General features: G+C 37.2%; 2 protein-coding genes across 7 annotated transcripts in view; one reads left to right on the top strand and one right to left on the bottom strand.

Annotated features, from left to right (window-relative positions):
* CLGN (calmegin) overlaps positions 1-14,214 on the top strand; it is a 45,338-nt gene extending 31,124 nt beyond the window's left edge. Inside the window, exons 9-15 of the mRNA XM_069556859.1 lie at positions 4,822-4,935; positions 5,055-5,205; positions 6,815-7,030; positions 8,278-8,403; positions 9,027-9,186; positions 10,405-10,505; positions 12,306-14,214. Of these exons, the coding sequence (XP_069412960.1) occupies positions 4,822-4,935; positions 5,055-5,205; positions 6,815-7,030; positions 8,278-8,403; positions 9,027-9,186; positions 10,405-10,505; positions 12,306-12,386 (949 nt within the window). The 3' untranslated portion in view covers positions 12,387-14,214. The remainder of the gene's footprint in view (positions 1-4,821; positions 4,936-5,054; positions 5,206-6,814; positions 7,031-8,277; positions 8,404-9,026; positions 9,187-10,404; positions 10,506-12,305) is intronic.
* Positions 14,215-20,412: 6,198 nt separating this feature from the next.
* SCOC (short coiled-coil protein) overlaps positions 20,413-22,859 on the bottom strand; it is a 37,689-nt gene continuing 35,242 nt past the window's right edge. For 4 of the 6 annotated variants that reach the window (XM_069556864.1, XM_069556862.1, XM_069556860.1 and 1 more), the window contains 2 exons: positions 22,710-22,793; positions 20,413-21,281 (listed from right to left, as the gene is read on the bottom strand). In XM_069556864.1, coding sequence (XP_069412965.1) covers positions 21,139-21,281; positions 22,710-22,793 — 227 coding nt within the window. In that variant the 3' untranslated portion in view covers positions 20,413-21,138. The remainder of the gene's footprint in view (positions 21,282-22,709; positions 22,794-22,859) is intronic. The other 2 variants (XM_069556863.1, XM_069556861.1) reach the window with 1 other exon arrangement.

The raw sequence follows: 22,859 nt of genomic DNA on the forward strand, positions 1-22,859 counted from the left end.
TCATTGAGTTAGACAAGGCTGTGGTCCATGTGATGAGATTGGCTAGGTGTCTGTGATTGTGGTTTCAGTCTGTCTGCCCTCTGATGCCCTCTCTCAGCGCCTACCGTCTTACTTGGGTTTCTCTTACCTTGGACGTGGGGTATCTCGTCATGGCTGCTCCAGCAAAATGCAGCCGCTGCTCCTACCTTGGACATGGGTGCCCTGCCAAGAGGAGCTACCCTGTGTCCAAGGATGGGCAGCGGCCAGGAGGAGCTACCCCAAGTCAGTCTACTCTCAGATAATATTATACTGCTCATGGGTAACACTTGGCCATTGTTTCTCTAAATATTTATATATGGCTCCCCATCTCTTTTGGAGAGATGCCACTTAAAAATGTGCTAGACTGCTTTACATTTGATAAACAAGTCACTGAGGATCTATTCATTTTTTTAAACCAGTTTTTCTCTGTGTACCTCATTGTGGAAAGTGTCTATTCCTGTTCAAGTTCTTGTTTGTAAACATTGAGGTTACTACCTATTGAAAGCATAGAATGTTGCTCCTGGAAAACCAAGTGTTACCTTGTTAAACTCTTGTAAATAAAGAAGGATACTGGTTAGCAATGAAAATGTCTTTGCCTTCAGGGAAATAGTATAAGAGGGAAGTAACTTGTGCAAGATAGGAAGAACAGTACCTTTAAAAAAATTAGTCGCTTACCAGTGTATCACTTCCATGAGTTCATGGTGTCAGAAAAAAGAGGACTATATTCATCTGTGTATACTTTCTAACTGCTTTATATTTGTCTGCCTATAAACAGTAAGGATGGGACATAGGTTTGCCCTTTAAGAGAAAAACTGTATATACCAATCTCATTATGATGGGTGAAATCTGTGAGGGTTTCTTTTATAAAGTACTTAAAGAGCCTTAAATTTTAAACTCAGGTTACTCCAAGCCCTAAGAGACCTTCAGATAATATTGATATCAGGAAAGTACAAGTCTTTACATGTATACAGTTGATTATTTCAGTTTTGTTATTCAGTCTTCACATATATAGAGTAAATTATTTCAGTTTGTTATTCAAGTTTTGTTTGGAAAAGCATAATGTAAATTCTAGATAAAATTCCTGCTTTTCTGAAAAGACGAAAATTATATTAGTAATTCTATTCTATACTTACTGTGACTATGTTTATATACTTTGGAGCTTACTTTCTAAATGTTATTTTTTAAATGAAAATATAAAAATTACCAGAATATGGGGAGTTTAAAAAAATAATATTGGAGTAGGGAAGACCTTTCCAAATAGAGCATAAAATTAAAGAATCATAAAGGAAAATATTAATAAATTTCAGCTACATGAAAATAAATTATTTTTCTATGACAAAAATCCCCACCATAAACTACATAAAAATACACAAGAAACTGGAAAAAATTTTAATTCATATAGTTGCTTACTAATTGCTTACTAATTTCTAATATATTCCAGGATATTAATTGTAGCATTATTTGTTATAGTAAGTTTTGGGAAACACTAAATATCCTAGAGAATAGATAAATTATTATTTATTCACAAAGGAGAAAACTATGAAACTGTTAAGAATAAAGCAGATATATATTTATATAAAATAGAGCTCCTAGAACAGTCTTGACATGTTGTAGTCTTTCTGTATATGTTTGTTGATGAATGGTTTCTTTTTAATTTTAATAATATATTTTATTTAACTCAATAGAGCCAAAATATTATTACTTCAACAAATAATATAAAAAGATGAATGAGTTTTTAAATGGACTAAAAAAAGGTCTAACATACTCTGTAGTTCAGTTCAGTTGCTCAGTCGTGTCTAACCCTTTGTGACCCCATGGACTGCAGCACACCAGGCCTCCCTGTCCATCACCAACCCCTGGAGTTTACCCAAACTCATGTCCATTGAGTCAGTGATGCCATCCAACCATCTCATCCTCTGTCGTCTCCTTCTTCTCCCACCTTCAATCTTTCCCAGCATCAGGGTCTTTTTAACTGAGTCAGCTCTTTGCATCAGGTGGCCAAAGTATTGGAGTTTCAGCTTCAGCGTCAGTCCTTCCAGTGAACACTAAGCACTGATCTCCTTTAGGATGGACTGGTTGGATCTCCTTGCAGTCCAAGGGACTCTCAAGAGACTTTTCCAACACCGCAGTTCAAAACCACAATTCTTCGGTGCTCAGCATTCTTTATAGTCCAACTTTCACATGCATACATGACTACCTTACATGACTCTTCTCTCTCCTTGCTATTCTTTGGAACTCTGCATTCAGATAGGTATATCTTTCCTTTTCTCCTTTGCTTTTTGCTTCTCTTCTATTCACTGCTATTTGTAAGGCCTCCTCAGACAGCCATTTTGCTTTTTTGCATTTCTTTTTCTTGGGGATGGTCTTGATCCTTGCCTCCTGTACAATGTCAGGAACCTTCGCCGATCAGGCACTCTGTCTATCAGATCTGGTCCCTTAAATCTATTTCTCACTTCTACTGTATAATTGTAAGGGATTTGATTTGGGTCATACCTGAATGGTCTAGTGGTTTTCCCTACTTTCTTCAGTTTAAATCTGAATCTGGCAATAAGGAGTTCATGATCAGAGCCACAGTCAGCTCCCGGTCTTTTTTTTTGCTGACTGTAGAGAGCTTCTCCATCTTTGGCTGCAAAGAATATAATCAGTCTGATTTCCGTGTTGACCATCTGGTGATGTCCATGTGTAGAGTCTTCTCTTCTGTTGTTGGAAGAGGGTGTTTGCTATGACCAGTGCATTCTCTTGGCAAAAGTGTTGGCCTTTGCCCAGCTTCATTCTGTCCTCCAAGGCCAAATGTGCCTGTTACTCCAGGTGTTTCTTGACTTCGTACTTTTGCATTCCAGTCCCCTATAATGAAAAGGACATCTTTTATGGGTGTTAGTTCTAAGAGGTCTTGTAGGTCTTCATAGAACCATTCAACTGCAGCTTCTCCAGTTACCTGTCGGGGCATAGACTTGGATTACTGTGGTACTGAATGGTTTGCCTTAGAAACGAACACAGATCATTCTGTCGTTTTTGAGATTGTATCCAAGTACTGCATTTCGGACTCTTTTGTTGACTATGATGGCTACTCCATTTCTTCTAAAGGATTCTTGCCCACAGTAGTAGATATAATGGTCATCTGAGTTAAATTCACTCATTCCAGTCCATTTTAGTTTACTGATTCCTAAAATGTCAACGTTGACTCCTGCCACCACAGTTAAAATGCATCAATTCTTTGGTGCTCAACTTTCTTTATAGTCCAACCCTCACATGCATACATGACTACTGGAAAAACCATAGCCTTGACTAGATGGACCTTTGTTGGCAAAGTAATGTCTCTGCTTTTTAATAGGCTGTCTCTGTTGGTCATAACTTTCCTTCCAAGGAGTAAGTGTCTTTTTATTTCATGGCTGCAGTCACCATCTGCAGTGATTTTGGAGCCCCCCCAAAATAAAGTCTGCCACTGTTTCCACTGTTTCTCCATCTATTTTCCATGAAGTGATAGGACCAGATGCCATGATCTTAGTTTTCTGAATGTTGAGCTTTAAGCCAACTTTTTCACTCTCCTCTTTCACTTTCATCAAGAGGCTTTTTAGTTCCTCTTTACTTTCTGCCATAAGGGTGGTGCCATCTACATATCTGAGGTTATTGATATTTCTCCCAGCAATCTTGATTTCAGCTTGTGCTTCTTCCAGCCCAGCGTTTCTCATGATGTACTCTGCATAGAAGTTAAATAAGCAGGGTGACAATATACAGCCTTGACGTACTCCTTTTCCTATTTGGAACCAGTCTGTTGTTCCATATCCAGTTCTAACTCTTGCTTCCTGACCTGCATACAGATTTCTCAAGAGGCAGGTCAGGTGGTCTGGTATTGCCATCTCTTTAAGAATTTTCCACAGTTTATTGTGATCCACACAGTCAAAGGCTTTGGCATAGTCAGTAAAGAGAAATAAATGTTTTTTCTGAAACTCTTCTTGCTTTTTTGATGATCCAGCAGATGTTGGCAATTTGATCTCTGGTTCCTCTGCCTTTTCTAAAACCAACTTGAACATCTGGAAGTCCACAGTTCACGTATTGCTGAAGCTTGGCTTGGAGAATTTTGAGCATTACTTTACTAGCGTGTGAGATGAGTGCAATTGTGTGGTAGTTTGAGCATTCTTTGGCATTGCCTTTCTTAGGGATTAGAATGAATATTGACCTTTTCCAGTCCTGTGGCCACTGCTGAGTTTTCCAAATTTGCTAGCATGTTGAGTGCAGCACTTTCACAGCGTCATCTTCTAGGATTTGAAATAGCTCAACTGGAATTCTGTCACCTCCACTAGCTTTGTTCGTAATGATGCTTCCTAAGGCCCACTTGATTTAACATTTCAGGATGTCTGGCTCTAGGTGAGTGATCACACCATCATGGTTATCTGGGTCATGAAGATCTTTTTTGTATAGTTCTTCTGTGTATTCTTGCCACCTCTTCTTAATATCTTCTGCTTCCATTAGTTCCCTACCATTTCTGTCCTTTATTGAGCCCATCTTTGCGTGAAATGTTTCCTTGGAATCTCTAATTTTCTTGAAGAGATCTCTAGTCTTTCCCATTCTATTGTTTGCCTCTATTTCTTTTCACGGATCACTGAGGAAGGCTTTCTTGTCTCTCCTTGCTATTCTTTAGAACTCTGCATTCAAATGGGTGTTACCTTTCCTTTTCTCCTTTGCTTTTTGCTTCTCTTCTGTTCACAGAGGTAGGAAGTGCCTATTGGTACCTTCTGAATTCTGTAATGTGCATTTTTAACTGTTTGAATAATTAGTAATTAGCATAAAATACTGTATTTACAGGGATGAAAGTGAACCTGCCCAAATAGAAGATTCAAGTGCTGTTAAACCTGATGGCTGGCTTGATAATGAACCGAAATTTATTCCTGATCCTCATGCTGAGAAACCCCTTGACTGGTAAGCATTCTTCACCTTCAGATGTCAGTTTCCTGCTTCTTACATGCTCTTTTGTTACCATTGATATGACTGACAGGAGTCTTGAGGTCACTCCGCATGCTTTGTTCTAATACCCTAAGGAATGAAGACATGGATGGAGAATGGGAGGCACCTCATATTTCTAACCCAGCATGTCGGATTGGGTGTGGTGAATGGAGCCCTCCCATGATAGATAATCCGAAATACAAAGGAGTATGGAGACCGCCGATGATAGATAACCCTAACTACCAGGTAATAACCACTTATTCCTGTCCCACAGTAAACTTTTTAAAATGCTGTGCCTATTTCTCTTATACATCTAGTTATTAATAATGTTATGTTAACTTGAGGAAATTTGGTTTATAATAATGTGCCTTAGCTATCTGAAGTCAAAGAAAACAGACTGCAACCAATTTATGTTTAAAAAATAAAGTGGGGCTTGCTTCCCTGGAGGCTCAGTGGTAAAGAATCTGCCTGCCAGTGCAGGAGACACGGGTTTGATCCCCGGTTAGGGAACATCTCACGAGCCGGGGAGCAGCTAAGCCGGTATGCCACAGCTATTGAGCCTGTTTGCTAGAGCCCAGGAACCACGGCTGCTAAAGCCTGTGTGCCCAGGAGCCCGTGGTCTGCAACAGGAGAGGCCACCACAGTGTTCTCTCCAATCTGCCCTCTGCAACTAGAGAGTTGTCCCCACTTGCCACATCTAGCGGGAAAGTCAGTGCAGCCACAGAGCCCTGAGACAGCCGATAAATAAATACTTTTTTTTAAAGTAAAGCATCTTTTAATTTCCTGGGGTAATAAAACTAATAACTAAAGATAAATCACTTCATACTATTTTCCTGAGTAATCAGTTGACATCACTTTGGAATATTTTATTTTAGGATTAAATATAAGAACTGAGTTCTGATCAAGAGGACTCACACTGTACATTTTAGTAATTGAAGTCTGTGCTTAAATAATGCGTTCCTTACTCTCAGGTTTTATTAAAATTGAATTTTTTTTCCTAATATGAAACAGATTTTTTTGAGTATGCTTAGCTTTTGGGGTAGAAGTCCTTATGTTGTCCGTTTAACGCTGTAGTTTTATCTAATTATTCACTGACATTTTCTAACATTTATTTTATATACATGCAGTTATAGATTCTTTTTGCTCACCATAGTTTTTCTTCATAGAATGACTGTTTTGGTAACTGTTTTGTCTGAGATCTGTCTTTCCTTCATTAGACTTTAAACGCCATGATGAAGGGACCATGTCCGCCTTGATTATCACAGCAGAGCAGGTGGCATAGTGCCTGGCACAGAATAGTCATAGGTGATGGCAGACTGAGTCAGTGAGTGATCACATTGGCCAGTTTATTTGCTTTGGTTGACTTTAATCATTTAAGACTTAATGGAAGTTCTGTGTTGAATAATTGTTCTGTGATTCAACCATGAGTGACTGTTGATGCCCATCATAAGTGTATGTTAAAAGACATGGTTCCATTTTTGCCATACAGTAATCTCTTTGATTTGAGCAATTTTAATGATATCGTGCCTTGAGTATCTTTACTAAATGTAAAAAAAGAAACTCATCTAATATAGTATCAGTTGTGAAATTTAAATACTCAAGTTTCTGTGGGATTTTTCACTCTGCCTCTTTTTTTTGCTGAGTTTAAAGTCAGTATTATTCATAGGTAACATCGTGTACAGGATAAGAGGAAACAAGATTTTATTTCTAGTGAATTACTAATGAATTAATTATCAGTTAAAGTTTTCTTTTTCCCAGTTAGTATTGCTAATTTCATTCAACAGCAACTGCTTCTTGAGTAACACTTATAATGAAATTATTGTTTGAAAATGTATTTAAATTATTTTTTTTCCAGGGTGTCTGGAGTCCTCGAAAAATTCCTAATCCAGATTATTTTGAAGACAATCACCCATTTCTTCTGACTTCTTTCCGTGCTCTTGGTTTAGAGCTTTGGTCCATGACCTCTGATATCTACTTTGATAATTTTATTATCTGTTCAGAAAAGGAAGTAGCAGACCGCTGGGCTGCAGATGGTTGGGGAGTGAAGATACTGATAGAAAATGCTAATGAGGTACACAGTATTTAGCATATGATAATAATAGGGTATCGTCCTGGTTATAGGTTATACAGATGGCCTTTTGATGAGTCAATAGATACAATAATTACTAAATGATGAAGAAACATATTTAAATCTATGTAGACAGAATATGAGCTTCACCAAATTATAACTTCATTATAAACTATATAGTGAATTATATATGTCTTCTTTTCATTTGTTAGATTATGATAACATAAATGGATTGAATGCCTTTTGATGTTTATAGAAATGAGACGGTTATTACTACTGTTAGAAATGAGACTTAATATCTTGTCACCTTATCAGTTTAAGGCCTAAGTGGGAACAGAAATCTAAATCTTTATTCATTTTAACTACTTTTCACTTAGAGGAGTATAGAAATTTTTAAAATTTAATTATTATGTTCTAGTTATTTTTCCCAAATCTTAACACTGCTTAGGAAAGCTTAAGCTAAATATTTCAACACAGTACATCTTGGAGAATCTATCTGTCTTTAAAACCAATTACCATAAAGAAAAATGTACCTTATATTAGGTTTCTTTGAATATTAGCAAAAACCTCAAAAGAGTAAATAAAGGTAAAAGGATTCTCATTTTGAAACTCTTTTAACTAAAACATTTTAATAAGGAAAACAGTTTCCTTTCTGAAAGTTGTGTGTGAAATTTGTTAAGAAATAAGAAAAAACATAGCTATCCTTAGGTTGACTTTTTTTTTTTAGTAAGTTCTTTAAAAGTACAGAATGAGTTAGAGAGTTTACTTCTAAATGAACCAAATAATACATCCATGAAGCATAGTACTATCTTGAAACTTACCAGAAAAGGAAGCTGTCTTAATTCTTGCTGGAGAATTAGCAATATTCACTTGTATAATATAATGTATCTTCTACCAAGTGTTAAACTGCAATGCATGTGAATAATTAAAGATTGTTTAAGGGACTTCCCTGGTGGCCTGTGGCTAGGACTCAGCGCTCTCAGTGCAGGGGGCCTGGGTTTGATCTCTGGTTGGGGAAGTAGTTCCCACAGGTCACAACTAAGAACTGGCATGCCAGATAAACTTTTTTTTCTTTAAAGATTGTTTAAACTTTACAAAGTATAAAATGGAAAATATTTTTTGCCTTATAAATTTGACTCCTTAGTAGAAAACTACCTAGGTGAAATAACTTTTTTTGTTTTCATAGGCTGTATTTATGAATGAAGGTTTATAAAATCTGAATAGCCTTTTTATGCTTATTTCTTTTTCAGCCTGGTATATTCAAACAATTGATGTCAGCTACTGAACAGCGCCCATGGCTTTGGTTCATTTACCTCTTGACAGCAGCGCTTCCAATAGCATTGATTAGTTCATTTTGTTGGCCAAGAAAAGTAAAGGTAAAGAAAATGAATTTTCTTCAACATTAAAAAAAAAATCTCTTAGTGTTTAGGAGTTCAATAAATGGAGTCAGTGGTTCTTAAAAGTAATAAACTAAATTTCTTATATAAGTTTTTACTGTTAGTTCACCGTGTATGATATCAGTTCAGTTCGGTTCAGTTGCTCAGTCACGTCTGACTCTTTCCAAACCCATGGACTGCAGCATGTCAGGTTTCCCTGTCCATCACCATCTCCCGGAGCTTGCTCAAACTCATGTCCATCAAGTCGGTGATGCCATCCAACCATCTCATCCTCTGTTGTCCCCTTCTCCTTCTGCCTTCAGTCCTTCCCAGCATCAGGGTCTTTTCAAATGAGTCAGTTCTTCGCATCAGGTGACCAAAGTATTGGAATTTCAGCTTCAGCATCAGTCCTTACAATGGATATTCAGGACTGATCTCCTTTAGGATGGATTGGTTTGATCTCCTTGCAGTCCAAGGGACTCTCAAGAGTCTTCTCCAACAAGACAGTTCAAAAGCATCAGTTCTTCAGCGCATGTGTGTTACCCGTCATTGCAAAAAAAGAAAATGTTTTTTTTAATAGTGCTTTGCTTCTAGTAAAAATAGCTTATGTTAAACTACCACAGAAAAAATATGAAGATGTGGCTTTCAAAAAACTGGACATATGTAAACCACAAACAAAGGGAGCACTGGAGCAGGAAGTGAAGGAAGAGAAAGCAGCCCTGGAGAAGCCAGTTGACTTGGAAGAGGAAAAAAAGCAAAGTGATGGTGAAATTGTTGAAAAAGGTAGGACAGTGATGGCGATATATAAAGGGGACCCTGGGCAGAGCTCATTAAGAACAGTAGATTAAGTGGGAACCACTAGCTGTTGCACTTGTCTGTTGTCAGATTTATACCATCTGAATCCCCAGGAGTGCGTGACTGTGGTGAAGAGGAGTACCATCCTTGCCTGGATTGTACCTGAGCAGACATCCAGTGTATGAGCTCTCTCTTCTAGGAAGAAAGAGTTGTCAGAATTGTTCAGTTGCTTCAGAATCTAGCAGCTATCAATCCCATATGTCATAGCTTTTTGCAAGGGTTTTTCTTGCCTCCAAGGATGAGATGGGAGGCACAGATCACAGCTTCTGTGGAAGAGTAGTTGGTTTAAGACAGGTGTCTGCAGCAACAAAATCCACACCAAGGGCTGTTGTTTATCAGATAGTTTATCATATCAAACCAGTAGTTTAATCTCTTCAAAGGACTGCTGAATCATATGTCCCCTCCTGCTCTCAGCTAAACTCCAGATGTTAGAACTGAAGACAGCTGCAGCTTTTTGGTACCTCTCCAGTGAGACTTCCTTATATACATCTAAGTAGCAATAAAACTATTGATGTTTGCCAGATGTCCCAAGCCAGGCTCCAGAATGAGCCCTTTATAACCTGCATTATATTTTGAGCACTATTTTTAACTTAATAGTTGATGAAACAGTTGACTTAAAAACCATGCTCTCTCAAAGCACACATATATATTTATGTATATACATACACACATATATTCTTTGATTTTCATTTCACACACAGACTGAATGCTTTAAAATTCTTTAAACCTGCCCCTTTCCTCAGATATGATGATATATTTATTGTTGTTGTTCAGTTGCTCAGTCATGTCCGACTCTTGGTGACCCCATGGACTGCAGCACGCCAGGCTTCCCTGTCCTTCACGATCTCCCAGAGCTCACTGAAACTCATGTCCATTGAGTCGATGATGCCATCCAACCATCTCATGCTCTGTCATCCCCTTCTCCTCACACCCTCAATCTTTCCCAGCATCAGGGTCTTTTCCAGTGAGTTGTGGTAAAATAACGAGTACTTGTATTTAATTTTCAAAAATGTCTAATGGAAGAAATTGCTTTCAAATATTGAAATTTAAATGTACTCCTCCACTTTTACTTAATACTTTTCAGTAGAAAAATTCTAATTCATTGAGTCTTTTGCCTTGAATAAAATGTTTAATAAAAACTTCTAGAAGAGGAAGGTGAACCTGAGGAAAAGAGTGAAGAAGAAATTGAAATTATAGAAGGACAAGAAGAAGGTAATAAATCCAATAAGTCTGGATCAGAGGATGAGGTAAGCATCTCTTTAACAGAAAATAAACTAGTTTCTATGTACGATTGTTAGTCTATAAAAATATTTTAATAAAAGTAGTGATCTCGTTTGTGAAGAAGTTTTTGCCATATTTTCTCCCAGTTTTCTTAAGAGCATACATATTGGTATAAAATGTATCCATAAGGAAAGCATGAAAAAACTAATTTATATCTTCCTAATGCCTAATGAAATAGTATAAAATAAGCCTTTGGTTTACAAAATAGCTACATCTGTTTAAAAACAAAATTTTATTAAAGTGTTTTGTTGAAAGGTATAATAAGCAGACCAATTGAATATTTAAGAGGTAATTATGTTTATTATGAGGCAGTCTTCTTTATAGACATTGTGAAAACATTCTGTCACATTTATATTTACTGTAAAATTTTAAAGGATTTCGTTCATTGGCTAGTGGAGTACTGTGTCTAGTAGTGGTGTTTTTCTCAAATCTTTAAGCTTGTTTTTTTCATTAACTTGATATGTCTGCCCTTTTTTTCCCCATCCTGATGTGTAGTAAAACTTTCCATAGTGCCCTTTTTTATAGTCAGTTATGAAATCAGAATCATCCAGGGTATAATTCAGAACCAGAGGTTTCTTTTTTCCTTCTCTTTTTTTTAACCTACTATATACCCCCAAAAGGCCGTTTTCTCTACTTCTCTGGCCTTTTGAGAGCTGCATAATCTTAATCTGACAGAGTCACTGTCCCCATCACTCTTGTAGCTTAGAGTTAGGCAGGGTAAATGTCCATGATGCCTGGACTGTTGTATATGATGAAATAAACATTCTGTTTTGTCTGCTTGAAGAAATCACCCAAATAAACATCTGTTTTTATTGTTTTAAGTGTTTTCTAAAGCTTTTTCTGTACATTTGCCTGGTTACTAGTCTTAAGTGTCTTGTGAGTGTTTAAATGGGTTTGTGGGATCATTACAAATATCTTTATTGAAAGGGACCTGGATGAAGAAAGTTTCTTCCAGAACATAGTTTTACATGGTCCTTGTTTCCCTCTGTTACACTTTTTATAATAATACTTGGAATTATATATGGAACACTTACTCTAGTTATATTTTGCTTTATAAAAAAATATTTTGTGTACCTCTAAAAGCATATTAATTCCATGTTCCAATCTTTTAATCTTTTATGCATTTGTCAGTGAGCTAAAATAAATAAATTTTTATATAGTATAACCTTGAGAAATAATTTTAACTATTTTGTATAACACCCCCATTATTTGTTACACAAGTTTACCTTATGTACAAATGATTATTCTGGAAGGATACGAGTTAAAGCATAGGAAAAACCCAAACCATAAGTTTGATGTTTCCCTTTCCTCTCTCCTAATTTTTATCAAGTACTGTGTGCCAGAAGTTCTGGAAAAGTCTCTGTAAAACCAGTGCAGCAGTTCATTATTACAGAGACATTGTGTTGGTATAGTTAGTGGTTACTATCCACAATGAAAACATTATGCCACCTTTAATGAACCATGACATTAGATTAGGTTGGAAATCATGAGATAAAATCGTGAACTGAGCTGTTAGCATTATCCCTTGTCAGATGCATATCTGACAGGCAGAGTTACTCTAAAAATGCAATCATGGCAAAAGATGAACAAACTGAAACACATCAATTTATATATACATTTTTGACTGATCATTAATTAGTATAAAGCATTTGATTAGAAACATGTATTTTAGAAATAGAGGTATTTTAAAATAAATATTTTATATACTACTGTCTACTCATTGCCTACTGTCTGAAAATAACCATTTTCATCACGTTTTTTCCTAGATGAAAGAGGCAGATGAGAGCACAGGATCTGGAGATGGGCCAATGAAGTCAGTACGCAAAAGAAGAGTACGGAAGGAGTAACCTGTATTCAAGTATTTTTCATTCCTGAGAGAGCAAGTTGGCATTCTCAAGTCCGTGTGCCAGAACTGCGCTTGTCAATCTGCACATCCCTTTTCTACTATCTAGCAATGTTATTCTCTCAGACATTTCTTTTAATCTTCTTTTTCAGAAATGAAAAACCTTTGAAGTTACCTGGTCTTTGAATTTAGAATAAAAGAAAAGTGGCACGTCACATATCAGATTTCAAGAGATTTGTATCATTAGAGGTTACACAGTTTCCATAGTTTGGAGAGTTTTAGTTTCTACAGAGCAAAATAATATGCTTCACTGCTATGGGACAAGGCAGTTATTGGAATTTCCCCTTAAATGGCTATACTACAATATACCTGGTAGTTCTCTAGTATAAGTGAGAGAGTTCTGTTGTACAGAGCTGATTGCAATAAAGTTTCTGTATGGCTGTTTGGTTCTACCAACAACTGAAAGTGTTGTATGTGACCCACATGTACCCAGTTTGTGTCAAGTTATAGTTACAGTCCATTGTTCACTTTAAAGAGGTGCTTTGTTGACAGGTCAGTCAACAAAACAGAAATGTGTCTTATCATTCGTAGAATCACCGGTTAATAGTGCAGCATATTTACATTTGAATACAGAGATGAGGTTTTATCAAAATGAAATGGTTTACAGTTGTTTTTCAAGCTGTTATAGTTCTTTTATGCCAGAATAGCTTACCCTATTCACAAGATTGCTTATGCCTACATTGGTCTTAAAAACAAAATTTAAGCATTTTTTCTTTTTTTTTAAACAATACCTACTTTAATAGGTAAATTATTATTGGGGTCTGATCAGTAAGAGATTCTAGTGGCTGATAGATATTGATCATCCTGTTTTTCTGACAAATTCAAAAATATTGTCTTATCTAGCTTTAAAGCTCCCTCTATGGTAGACAGACTATTATTGCTCCTCTTTTAAAATACCGACCCTTGAACAACACAGGTTTGAACTGCATGAGTCCACTTGTATGTGGATTTTTTCCCCAATTGATTCTACAGTACTCCATGGTAGGTAGTTGGTTGAATCCTCCGATGCAGAATCTGCAGATAAAGACGGTCAACTGTGGGACTTGAGCTTCATCTGTGAATTTTGATATCTGCCACAGGTCCTGGAACCAATCTCCCATGGATACCAAGGGATGACTGTAGGTACCAGAAGTTACAGAAGTGCATTATAGTAGAACTGTATTATTCCATTTAATATATCTAAGAATTTTTCATGTTTGGGTGATAAACCCTTTAGAAGGTGAAATAAATCTTTGAGGCCATGAAACTACTTTAATACTATCTTGAGAACTCTATACTAGTTGGGTGATACTTTGGATTCCTTCATGAACATACATATCCCATCACTGGGCTAGCCCCACTAATATATTTAGAGCTCATGTATAAAGAAAATGAGTTTCTAGCTTCTCTTGTGACTGAAGGAAGGAAGCCAAATAGCTAGAGTAGCCACTATTCACTCCTTATTTCAGACAGTGAATTGAAAGTGAAAATAAGTGCTTTATTCATTGCTGTGTTCTGAATTTTCCATATATTGGTGGTGGACAATTTAATACATAGCTAACCATACTTTGTATTTATTTAATACTAATTAAACCTAGCACATCTTGCAAAGACTCCTTTTCTTGCTATGTACTTTAAATGAAGTAGACACATTGAGTGATTCTAGATGAGAATGTTTTTGAAAGTAAACTACTACTTCATGAGATAAATTTTTATGGGAAACTTCTTGCTTGACAAGTGTCTTGTATATGATCTTTTTTCCCCTAAAGATTTATTAAAGCTTTTTAAAATTTCTTGATTGCATATTCATTTAAACTTTAACATTTGGTTAAAGTCCATGAGCTTACAGTGGTAAAATCTGAGCAGCCAGTTTTGCCATTTCTCTGCTCTTTCCTGTGGGTGTCCCCTCTGTGAATGTACCGTTGGCTGATAGGTTTAACCAAAACTTAAAAACATGTGCTACGTTCACTCAGTAGACAAAGCATAGAGTTTTCTTTAATAATGAGATCATTTTTTCCTTCTACCACCCCAGTCTGACTCTGTTGTTTTAAATGATTTAAGTTTTATCCTTTTCTCTAATAAAGGAGAAAAATTCATGTATTTTGCTCTTTATTTTGGGGGGACTTTTTACCTTGATCAGACTAAAGTAGCTTTCTTTTTCTTGAGATTTTTTTTTAAGGTAGCCTTGCTTCCATTGGTCATTCCTCTAGAAAGATATAGACTTCTAGAACTAAGAGCTTTTTTGATGCATCAGTCCACATTTGCAGGAGACAGAGGATGAAATTTCTTACATGTCAATATTAACTACTAGTAATGAAGTTAATGAACCTTAGAAATTTAGAATACTAATTTAGAAAACTAATAGTTTTCAGTGAAAACTATTCAGAATAGTTAAAACATAAATATCTTACTATAAAATTTAAATATACTCTAGGCATCTGTGAAGTTTTTCTTTTGTCAATTGTGGTTTTTAACTTCAGGATTTAGAGATGAAATACCAGATGGCTAATGTTGGATAACTCCTTAAGTCTCATGTAAAGAGTTTATTTAAACATATAGTTGACTCATTGGAAAAGACTCTGATGCTGGGAGGGATTGGGGGCAGGAGGAGAAGGGGACCACAGAGGATGAGATGGCTGGATGGCATCACCGACTCGATAGACATGAGTCTGAGTGAGCTCTGGGAGTTGGTGATGGACAGGGAGGCCTGGCGTGCTGCGATTCATGGGGTCGCAAAGAGTCAGACGCGACTGAACTGAACTGAATAGCATTTCTACATAAATTTTAAGAATATCTTCCCAAATTATAGCTCTCATTTCCATAGTATGGTAGCTGTGAGGAGTTCAGGAAATAAAATTGTCTCTAATCTGACAGGTCAGATGAAGTAGGTTGATGGGAGAAAAAAATGTATTTTTGAATCTGTTTGGAGTTTGTACAGAGATTGAAATGCATGGAAGGAAGAGCAATGGCAGTTTTAGAAAAAGATGGGCAACAGGGTAATTTTTAAATGATCTTTTAACAACACGGTATCATATCACACATTTTATGTTTCTTAAATGAGTATGATTTTACATCCTTTGTCAAATTCTGGAGTAATTTAAAGTTTTAATTAAACATTTGGTAAGCCATCTATAGATAACATAGAAAATTTAAAACAAGGCAAATACATTATACAGTTGATTACAATGTACTACTTTAGCTTCTGTCATTGCTCCTCAATACCCCTTCCATTATATGGTAAATTAGGTCCTAAGGCCAACGTAAAGTCCTAGTTATAGTAAATATCGTCAAATTTCATTAATCTCTGTGGTTTAAGTGAAATAGTCTGTAGCTTGTCTTTTGGCTAGAGTAGCTAAGGCAATTAAGTCAGTCTTCCAGTTCTTAACCCTGTCATGTTAGACACATTCTCTTTTCTTTCATGATTTACAAATGGTCCTACCAACCACTAGAGGGTGTTAACTCAAGATAGATGCTGCTGCTGCTAAGTCGCTTCAGTTGTGTCAGACTCTGTGCGACCCCAGAGACGGCAGCCCACCAGGCTCCCCCGTCCCTGGGATTCTCCAGGAAAGATCACTGGAGTGGGTTGCCATTTTCTCCTCCAGTGCATGAAAGTGAAAGCAAAGTCACTCAGTTGTATCCGACTCTTAGCAACCCCATGGACTGCAGCCCACCAGGCTCCTCTGTCCATGGGATTTTCCAGGCAAGAGTACTGGAGTGGGGTGCCATTGCCTTCTCTGAACTCAAGATAGGGAAGTACAAAATTATTGGGGAAAGTAAAGATTGCACTCTAAAGAACTAAGATCAGTTTTGCTTTGTTTTGGATCATAAAAGTCATCCTAGAATATATATTTCACTTTCCATTTCTCATTTGGAAAAAGATTAGATCAGAGGGAAGAGTAATGAAAGGAATATAAATGTGACATCATAAACTGGTTGGAGGGCTTCCCTGGTGGCTCAAATGGTAAAGAATCTGCCTCCAGTGCAGGAGACCTGGGTTCCATCCCTGGTCGGAAAACCCCTTGGAGAAGAGATGGCAACCCACTCCAATATTCTTGCCTGGAGAATCCCATGGACAGAGGAGCCTGGTGGGCTGCAGTCCATGGAGTCGCAAAGAGTTGGACACAACTGATTAACAAACTGGTTGAAACTGCAAGCTTCGATGATTTTGGTTACTTCACAAATTGTTTCGCTGTTACACGTACAATTCCAAAAATCTGTGAAAATCTAGAGTTTTTTCATGTTTGACATCAAAACTCATTTGGCAGCTAAACCTGACTTCCCTAACAGACTACCTATAATCTTCATTTATCTTAGTATTCATATATTTTGCTACAAAAGTGTTAATATATTTGATTACAAGTACTGCCCCAAGCTGTATTGGTGTATGAGTTACATAATACTTTATCATGTATGAAAAATTCCAAATTCTGAAACATCTGGTCCCAAGAGTTACAGATAAGGGGTTCTGAGCTATATTAACTTGCTGTAAGTAAAGTTCATAGTGAATATAAAGACAAATTTTGGATGGAACCTAGTGTTAGTATTGAGGGAATTTCTGCTGGAGACCCTGAGGAAGAAGGGTTTCTGCAAGTCATCATTCCACTAGCATTTAGAGCTGGGGAGAATTAGAAATGCATTCTGACCCTGGTTAAAACAGTACAGAAGACTTTATTCAGGGCTATTGCAGCAGGGGCCAAGGCTGTGGTGACAGGGGCAAGAGAATGGGCTCAGCTCCAACTACAGTGAAGACAGCTGAGGATGTATAGTCATCAAGCAGAGTGGAAGTGGGTCATTGGTAGATGGAAAATTACTGAGAAGACACCAAGATAGGGGGATGCTTGCCATGCTGACTTAACAGGATTCTTGCTGAAGGCCGTCAGGGTGATTAGATTCTGAGAGTAGGGGAATTCATTCTAAAGTGACGCAGCAGGATTTATACTAACAATGGACTAGTTAGGCTGAAGACAGGACCTAGGATACGAGGCCTGCTGAGAAAGAGGGCTCAGCAGAACCTGGCTAAACTTTGGTTAAGGAGAGTCTTCATCAGAAGCTAAGTACAGTCTCTGTGCACAGTTTACCACCTGTATTTCTAATATACAAACTGACATGCTGAAGATATTGCCATAATTAAGAGTGTGGGTGTGTGTGCATGCTCAGTCATGTCCAACTCTTTGCAACCCCATGGACTAGCCCACTAGGCTCCTCTGGGCACTGGTTTACCATCTGTATGGCAAGCAGGTGGGGCATGTATTTCCAGTAACATTTTGTCACCTTCTGAGTTAACAGCTGTAGGATGGCAGTTGGAAAAGGCAGAATATGAAGTGAATTGGGTGTGCCCTGATGCTTATAGCAAGAAGGTATCACAAGAAGGAACTTAGTTTCCAAGCAGAGATGGAAGGGAACAGAAAAATCATGTATTAGGTACCTCACAAACATTAAAAAAGCTAATTGCTTCTGCACCCTGAATGGCAGAAGTTCAGCATTGTTTTATTTTTGAGGTGTGGGAGGTAGAAGGGTAAGCCCAGTTAAGATTTCTCTGCCAAGTGTTAGGCAGACAAAGGAACCCGGCCCTGCAGTGATACCTGGATGCTGCATTCCCAGCCCTGTTTTCAGTTGGTTTCACAGTAGCCTCCATTAGAGGAGGCAGGGTCCATTCAGAGAGGCAGGGTCCTCTGAAGAAGGAAAGCAGGCCAGCTTTGGAGTTTGGTCTAGAAGAGCGTGATTGTGATTCCCAGCATATGGAACTGAAGCATATAGACAAGTCTTATTTCTGAGGGAACTGTACAGCCCAAGAAATGTGAGCCTGGCCTTCAAACAATGGGCACCAAACTCATACCAGCGAGAAGTGGACTGTTTTCATAACATCAATCTGTGCAGGGAATACCCCCAAACTCTTGAGAGTCCCAGGAAGGGGAATGGGAGGGGGTGGAGCAGGATGGATAACAAGTAACTTTCCAGCTAGGGGGAGCCATGGAGAGCAAGGAATAAGCGAAGTCCCTTGCCAGAGATTACACTCAGGTTGAATCAAGGAACTTTGTCCACTATGAGACAGAATCTTCCAGGGTGTCTCTCCCAGGAGTATTCCACAGTGACTTTGATGTGTTTCTCTTTGTTCCATTTTCCAAACAGAGTTATTTGGGTATCCTATCCCCACTGCACCATTATAAATGGACAGAGCAAATACAGTAAGTCCCTTATGTATGAATGAGTTCCCTTCCAAGAGCAAGTTGCTAAGTCCAACTTGTTCATAACTTCAACAAAGTTAGCCTATGTACCCAATTAACACAATCTGCTATATAGCACAGCTTTTACACTTGCTTCCTGAGCTTGAAATTAAGATGCTGTAGTACTGTATACAGTGAAGCGCACAAAAACACAACTGCTTATAGTGGGTACATGCAGGTGACAATACGCACTAGACACGTGAACGTAGTGACTGGACACGCACAGGCACATTTGCGTCTTTGAAGGTTCTTAGGCAGGGGAGTTATATAATCTGTCATCAGTTTAAAGGAGGTCAGACTATGAGGAGTCACATCTACAACTGACAGACCTTGATAGAGACCCTGGATTTTGCGCTGCATCAGAAATGGACAAGGAGAGGCTAAGTACATTTTATGTATGGGAAGAAGGTTGGGCACAGATACTTCACAGCACAAGAAGAGGGCTGTGGCTAAGGCTGCTCCCACCTTATCCTCTGTCTGCTTCCATAACAAAGTTGTAGCTGGAATACGGCTTCCAGCAGGGGTTACATTTCTCAGCAACTAGGTTTAAGTAAATTCCCACACCCTACACCCTTGGGAATGTGATAAGACATGAGCCCATTTCCAGGCAGTTCCAGCCCATAAAACCCTGCAAGTGTTCACCAGGCACTTTCTGCTGCAAATCTGAATAGAGAAAACGAATGTGACTTGGAAGCCGTGGCTGAAAAGGGCAGAGAAATCCCCAGTTCATAAAGCCTTCTAGTTTATAATGCTCACCTCAGAAGCATTAGCTGGAAGAGAAAACTTCCATGTATTTAATCACCGTGTTTCTTGTTAAAAGAGGTTAGCCTAACCTAACCTAAAAAATGACAACCACCTTTCTCCTGGCAATCTTGGATCCTTCTCTTTGAATTCTTTGCTCTTCTTTTTTAAATTAATGTATAATATCATTTTTAAAATACAGTATTCCCTTAAACATCCAGTAACTGATACTTAAGTAATCCTGTGGCTTGGAACAACCCTGAATATACTACACCGCACCACTATAATATATCCCAGTTACTTAGGCAACTATATCGAAACACACGCAGTTTTTGAAACAGCTTTTTATTAAACAGCAAAGCGTAACTGCAACACAATTCTAAATGTTTGAAAATTTGGTCACAAAGATGCAAAAATGTTTGCAGTATGACTATTATATATTCATACAGCTAAAGTCATCAAATCTTACACCAACACAAACATAAGATTATTCCATGATTAGCCTAAATTTAATAACTATAAACTATATTAGTGGATTTCTTTTCCTATTTAACATTTTAATTAACAACTACTGATTTCCTTACCAAATGGAACCTACTAAATTTTAAAAAACGGTTAAATGACTAAAATTCTGCAAACCAGTAGTTGGGTTTGCAGAAACTTCTGGGAGAAGTAGATAAAATACTGAGAAAGCATCAGTTAGTTTACATGTAAAACTCTCTCATCTTATTCATGACTCTGATACTAATCCACTCTTAATGGACTTTGCAAAGTTCATCTGCTGGTACAACAAATAAACCTGAGACCAAACTCTATTCTCTTCCAGGTGTGGTTTACATAAAGTTAGCCAAACTTAATCCATTTTTAAAAATATTCCTTCCAAAATCCAATCTGTGCCAGAGAGAACATAAATCTGGAGTAGAAACATTTGGAGTTGGTTACAGGTACTTACGAAGTGCTTTTCCCACCCTATTTCTATTTTTCCTCAAAATTTTCTATTTGAAACACACACACAACCAGAACTCATCTTTTCAGATACCAAGTGGGTTATTTTGTGCAAAGGAAGTTTTTAATAACAAATCTTCCCCATACCATAATTCAAAGAAAAACCTTCATTTTTATAGCCTCCATTTTCAATTAATGTAAGAGAAACCTACTATCCTTACTACTAAACATAATAAATAAGCCCTAACTGAGAAAGTAACTTATTTTGGTTAAGTTTCAACAGTTAGAGTTCAGGCTACTCTCCTAGATGATTAGCTACTGAAATTACTTTTCACAAACATGTAACCAATTTTTTCCTTAAGGGAAGGAAAAACAGGAAGATAGCAAATGGAAAAGAGGCACACGATGGTAGACAGGGTACATAAAGCTGTGCATTCGGTACATGATTTTGGTTACTTTTTCACAACATGGTAGTTATCTGCTTGTATCTCTATGCCTATAATATAAGACAATGCTAATCCTATAAATCAAAACAAATTTGATAAAACATTCATTTTCAAGTTTCATAAATATATGCATTTCTAATTATAAAGTCTCTACATTTGCACATTTTCATAGACTAACGTAATACACAAAACTGATGGAAGTCTCCTGTTATGCTCTTAATTTTGCCTAGATCTGACATTATCTTCATAAATACTCAGTGAAGCCACAAACAAAAGTACTGTAACTTTTGGAATCTATCCAAGTTTTAAAGAAAAAAAAAGATCAGCAGCAATTCCATAAGACATAAGAGACATCAATCCCTTATTTTCTTTTGCTTTTTGTGTCAGTTGTTTGAAAAACACTAGAAGCTGACATGAGGTTTTCTATATATTGTCCGAGAACTTGGTTTTCTGATTTTAGCTTCAGATTTTCTTCCTTAACTGCATCTACTCTTGCAGACAGATCTATATCAAAAATTAAAAAGTGCATTATCAATAAAGTGATGACAATGACTCCATATTACATAATGCTTATGAAGATTTACTCTTAAATACCACAGTCCTTGAGTTTTCTGTTTTTAAATTCAGTCTAGAAGTTATTGTAAACAAAGTAAGCTGAGTACAAATCAAGAGCCAAAATTCCTAAAGAGATTTCACATTAGCTTAAATGTTACACTTTGCAAACAACATTTTTGGTAAGTAGTTAATTCTTAAAATGGTTATTTTTTAAAAATATTGTTTTTAAAATGTGAAGTTTGGTTCATATCTTAGCATCACAAAACCGTAATTCTTTACTAGAAGTGTTTAAGAAAATGTAGTAGGTGAACATAACTAAATTTACATACTGGATATAGGTCGTCAGTTTCCAAGCAATTCATCATTTTGTATTTTTGCATTAGCAAGAAATTCAAAAGAGCAGGCCTTGACGATGAAGAGATACTACGTCTGTTCAGTCACTCAGCAGCTAAGTTACTCAGCGCCTTCTAGTAGACAAGCACTTTTCTAGTGGCGATAGTAACAAAAAAGGCCCCTGCCCTTACAGAGCAGACACTGTAGTGTGCATGTGAGCACAGGTGCATTTAGGGGGCTCAGGAGAAAAAGCAAAAAGGATAAGGATCATAGGAAGCAAAGGGAAGTAGTCCTTCTATACAGTGTAGCCAAGGACAGCTGTTCTGATTAAGGAAATTTCACCAGAGACCTAAAGGAAGTGAGGGAACAAGTCACACAGATATGCAAATGACTAAGGGTTGAGTCAAACACAGGGAAACAGCAACTGCTAAGACCCTGAGAAGAAGCAAGGAAGCTGGAGTGTCTGAGGTAGGATGATTGAGTCAAGAGTGTGACAGGACTCTGAGGTAAAAGGGAAATAAGAGACTTCCAGAAAGGGACTTGGTTTTTATTACCTGTGAGAAGGGAAGCCACTGGAGTGACATGATCTGCTCAGCCTGATTTTAAAAAACCACCACCTCGTAAATTCATCCAAAACAAAAAGATATTTTGGTGGTGCAACTGACTTTATTGAAGACATTTAGAAAATGAAAAGACTTGGGTAAGTTCCCTTATAATCTCTGAGGCTAATACACTGTTTTTGCTTTCATTTAAACTTTATTAAAGTGGACTTAATAATACCAAGCAGGGACTTAAAAGGGGTGCTCCTATTATATTAGACCTTAAAGCGGGAAGCACAAGAACACTATCTGACTTCCTTATTGAGACAGAACTGTGTTTTAAAAATCACCAGTCAAAGTTATAGGCAGGAGAAACAAACCATTGAAGTAAACTTTGAAGTTTATACATTTTAAAACTGGGCACAGTAACAAAATTTAGCAACGTAAATGCTTACAATTTCAATACCTGGATGTTAGTCAAGAAAACTACAAAATGCAAACTAACCTTCAAGTGTGTGTTGGAGTTCCAACACTTGATTAATAAGTCGTGTTTTTTCCTCCAGTTCCACCTGATTTTCAGCATCAACTGCTGTAATGAAAAGGTTCAGGTTTACTATTATTAACTACCATTTGTTTAGTATACACATAAAAGATC

Source organism: Ovis canadensis, chromosome 17 (genome assembly GCF_042477335.2).
Source record: "Ovis canadensis isolate MfBH-ARS-UI-01 breed Bighorn chromosome 17, ARS-UI_OviCan_v2, whole genome shotgun sequence".
Lineage (NCBI taxonomy): Eukaryota > Metazoa > Chordata > Mammalia > Artiodactyla > Bovidae > Ovis > Ovis canadensis.